Genomic DNA, 2,617 nt, shown 5'->3' on the forward strand with positions numbered 1-2,617 from the left:
GTGAAGTTGAGAAAAGCTTTTATTTTGGTAATTGCTCCTTTGCAGTATATATACGAGACGCACCTCGTCTGGTTATCGTGAGGACTACCCTTCCCTTATGCTACGTATTTTCCCCTCCGATCGAATGTGAGCCCTTCAGACATTTACAGGTTCCCCAGATTCCAGTTGGAGTCCTCTTACATACTCATGATCAGTCGGGGTGGAGGAACCCAAAGTTGCTCACGGTTCAATGAATACGTACAGCATCTTTTTAGTCAGAAGCTGCCCTCTTTCCCGGGGTTGGAGACGTTCTGCTCCTTCAGAATTCCAGCCGAGCTGAGCTGCAGCTGTTTGGAGGTTTAGCTACTGTCAGGGGTGTCTTTAGGAGCCGGTGCCTCGGGTGGATGTGGATGTGTTCAGGACTGCCAGAAGGTCGGGTCACGTCAGCTCACAGGGGAATCCCAGCAGCAGCAACATGGAGGTCAACGTGATTGAGCGACGACTGACCGCCGCGTTGATCGCTGCACACAAAACAAGACGGCGCGCTGTTACATACGACCGTCACAGTGTCACGCAACCACTTCCAATCAAAGGATATTTTCATTGTCAACTAATCCCATGCAGCCAACAATAAATGCATCCTACTAAGAGGTACTGTGCATTTATCTAAGCCTGATTTACCTTAATAACAGCAGTCATAATAAAACTGATGAAAACCTCGATGTGTGCGGCATTGTTCAACAAAAATTACATCGATAAAACTGAGTGCGATCATCAGGGGGGGGATTTATCAAACATTCACAAAGGTTTTACAATAAAAGACAAACGTTTTAAAGTGTTTCCGGTCTGATATCGATGGACCGTTCCACAGATCGCTCTTGTTCACCAGCCAGGACCAAGACATGGCCAGCCAAGCCCTATTTACTTATCATGGAGAGCATCCCGGGACATAAGGGATTAAAAGGTCTTTGACGCAGATTGGAGGAAGGCCACGTAATGCTTTAAAGGTGATTATCAGAATTTTAAAATCAATGCAGGACTTTTCAGGTAGCTGGTGTGAGAGTAATATAATCATGTTCTTAGAGCCATTTAAGAGCCAAACGGAGTCGGTGGTGGGAGCCCAGACGGATACCAGCATAAAGTGCATTGGGGGGGAAAATGCATGTATAATGTCCATATAAGAGACAGACAGGAAAAATCTAATGTTGGTATTTTGTTTGTTTTATCTTTGTTGATTTGTTTTAGCTGCAATGTGCACCAAAAGAAAGATCCACATGAAAAATAACTCCGAATGTTCTGACTGATTACGTAATGTTGTTGAGAACAGTTAGTGGGACCAACGACCTAAACATTATCATGTTTAAAGTTGAAAACATTTTGGGGCAGCCAACATTACGCAGACCTGTGGCTGTTGGTTTGAAGGGGACCTTTAACTACGTGTAATAAAAGTCTTTAAGTCTGAAATGATCTGATCTGCATGGAAAAGAGCTGTGGGCTAAAGATGGCGCCTTGAGGAACACCACAGTTAAATCTGACAGTAGAGGGAATAGCTGCTGCAGTTTTATTTGACAGGTATCAGTGTTGGTGTTGTACACAGTTGAGTTGTCTTTATTGAAGCATTGTTTTTTACTTGTTTGTACTGATGACTCAATCTGGAGAGAGTCATTACCACCTAAATAAGACAACGTTTTTTATTTTTGTTTTTGTTTTGTTTAGGTCTGAGCATAGAGACTCATTTTCATTTTGTTTTGTCAAATGACCTCCAACTGCCAGCTGTGTAGTGTGTGCCCTATTCCTTTATTGATTCCCTCACATATTTAACCTTACAGTTAGCCAACTGGCTAACAGGTACGGCCTCGTTAAGCTACAGAAATAAAAAGATTGTTGTCGTTTACTGTTTTTTTTTTTACAGCAATTACTTAAAAAGCCCAGGACATGCAACACTATTGTCATGAAATGTAGCATTAAGAAATGATACGTGGAAAACTTGATTACTTTGGATAGAAAAGAATGATGAAATAGCATTCATAATAATGACTTGAGTTCCTCTATTATCATTAATAAATGCTGGAAAACAGCCCAGATTCCTGTGATCACCTTGTTTCTATTGATATACGATTACATTCATGAGAGGACTGTGACCTTGAGTTTCCTTACCGATGTAATGTTCTTTTCCTTTCTTCAGTCTTGGGTTGTCTGTAAAAAACACACAAAATAAAAAAGCATTTACTTTAAACTGCAGAGCAAGCACTGAATGACCAGACCGACCCACGGACTCACCAAACACAATGAGGCGGGTATGGGTATCGGTGGAACCCAGAGGGTTCTGGGCCGTGCAGCGGAACATGGAGCCGTTGAGCTCGGCGGGAACTCTCTCTAAGATGAGCTCCCTCCCGTCATGTTCCTCTCTGCCGTCCAACAGGCGTCCGCCAACCTTGGTCCAGGTGAACATGGGCTCAGGGAAGACCTCGCTCTGTGGACACAGAAGTTAGTGAGCAGAGAACTGAGGGAACATTAAAAAATATGTGACCATCTGCACAAAAAATGGTTTAAAGAAATTCAGTCGATAGCATGAAAACAGAACTAGTAAAACTCTCCAGTGGTCGTCCTGTAGCGTCGGACAGTGGACTCGTCTCTG

The 2,617-nt window shown here is 43.1% G+C and overlaps 1 protein-coding gene across 1 annotated transcript in view; it reads right to left on the reverse strand.

The window, feature by feature from the left end:
- Positions 1–358: 358 nt before the first annotated feature.
- The window catches only part of LOC103374188 (immunoglobulin superfamily member 21-like), a 14,597-nt gene continuing 12,338 nt past the window's right edge, over positions 359–2,617 (reverse strand). The window contains exons 6-8 of the mRNA XM_008304230.1: positions 2,260–2,460; positions 2,137–2,175; positions 359–500 (exon numbers count right to left, since the gene is read on the reverse strand). Of these exons, the coding sequence (XP_008302452.1) occupies positions 418–500; positions 2,137–2,175; positions 2,260–2,460 (323 nt within the window). The 3' untranslated portion in view covers positions 359–417. The remainder of the gene's footprint in view (positions 501–2,136; positions 2,176–2,259; positions 2,461–2,617) is intronic.

This window comes from Stegastes partitus, unplaced genomic scaffold, assembly GCF_000690725.1.
Source record: "Stegastes partitus isolate 25-593 unplaced genomic scaffold, Stegastes_partitus-1.0.2 Scaffold2173, whole genome shotgun sequence".
Taxonomy (NCBI): Eukaryota; Metazoa; Chordata; class Actinopteri; family Pomacentridae; genus Stegastes; species Stegastes partitus.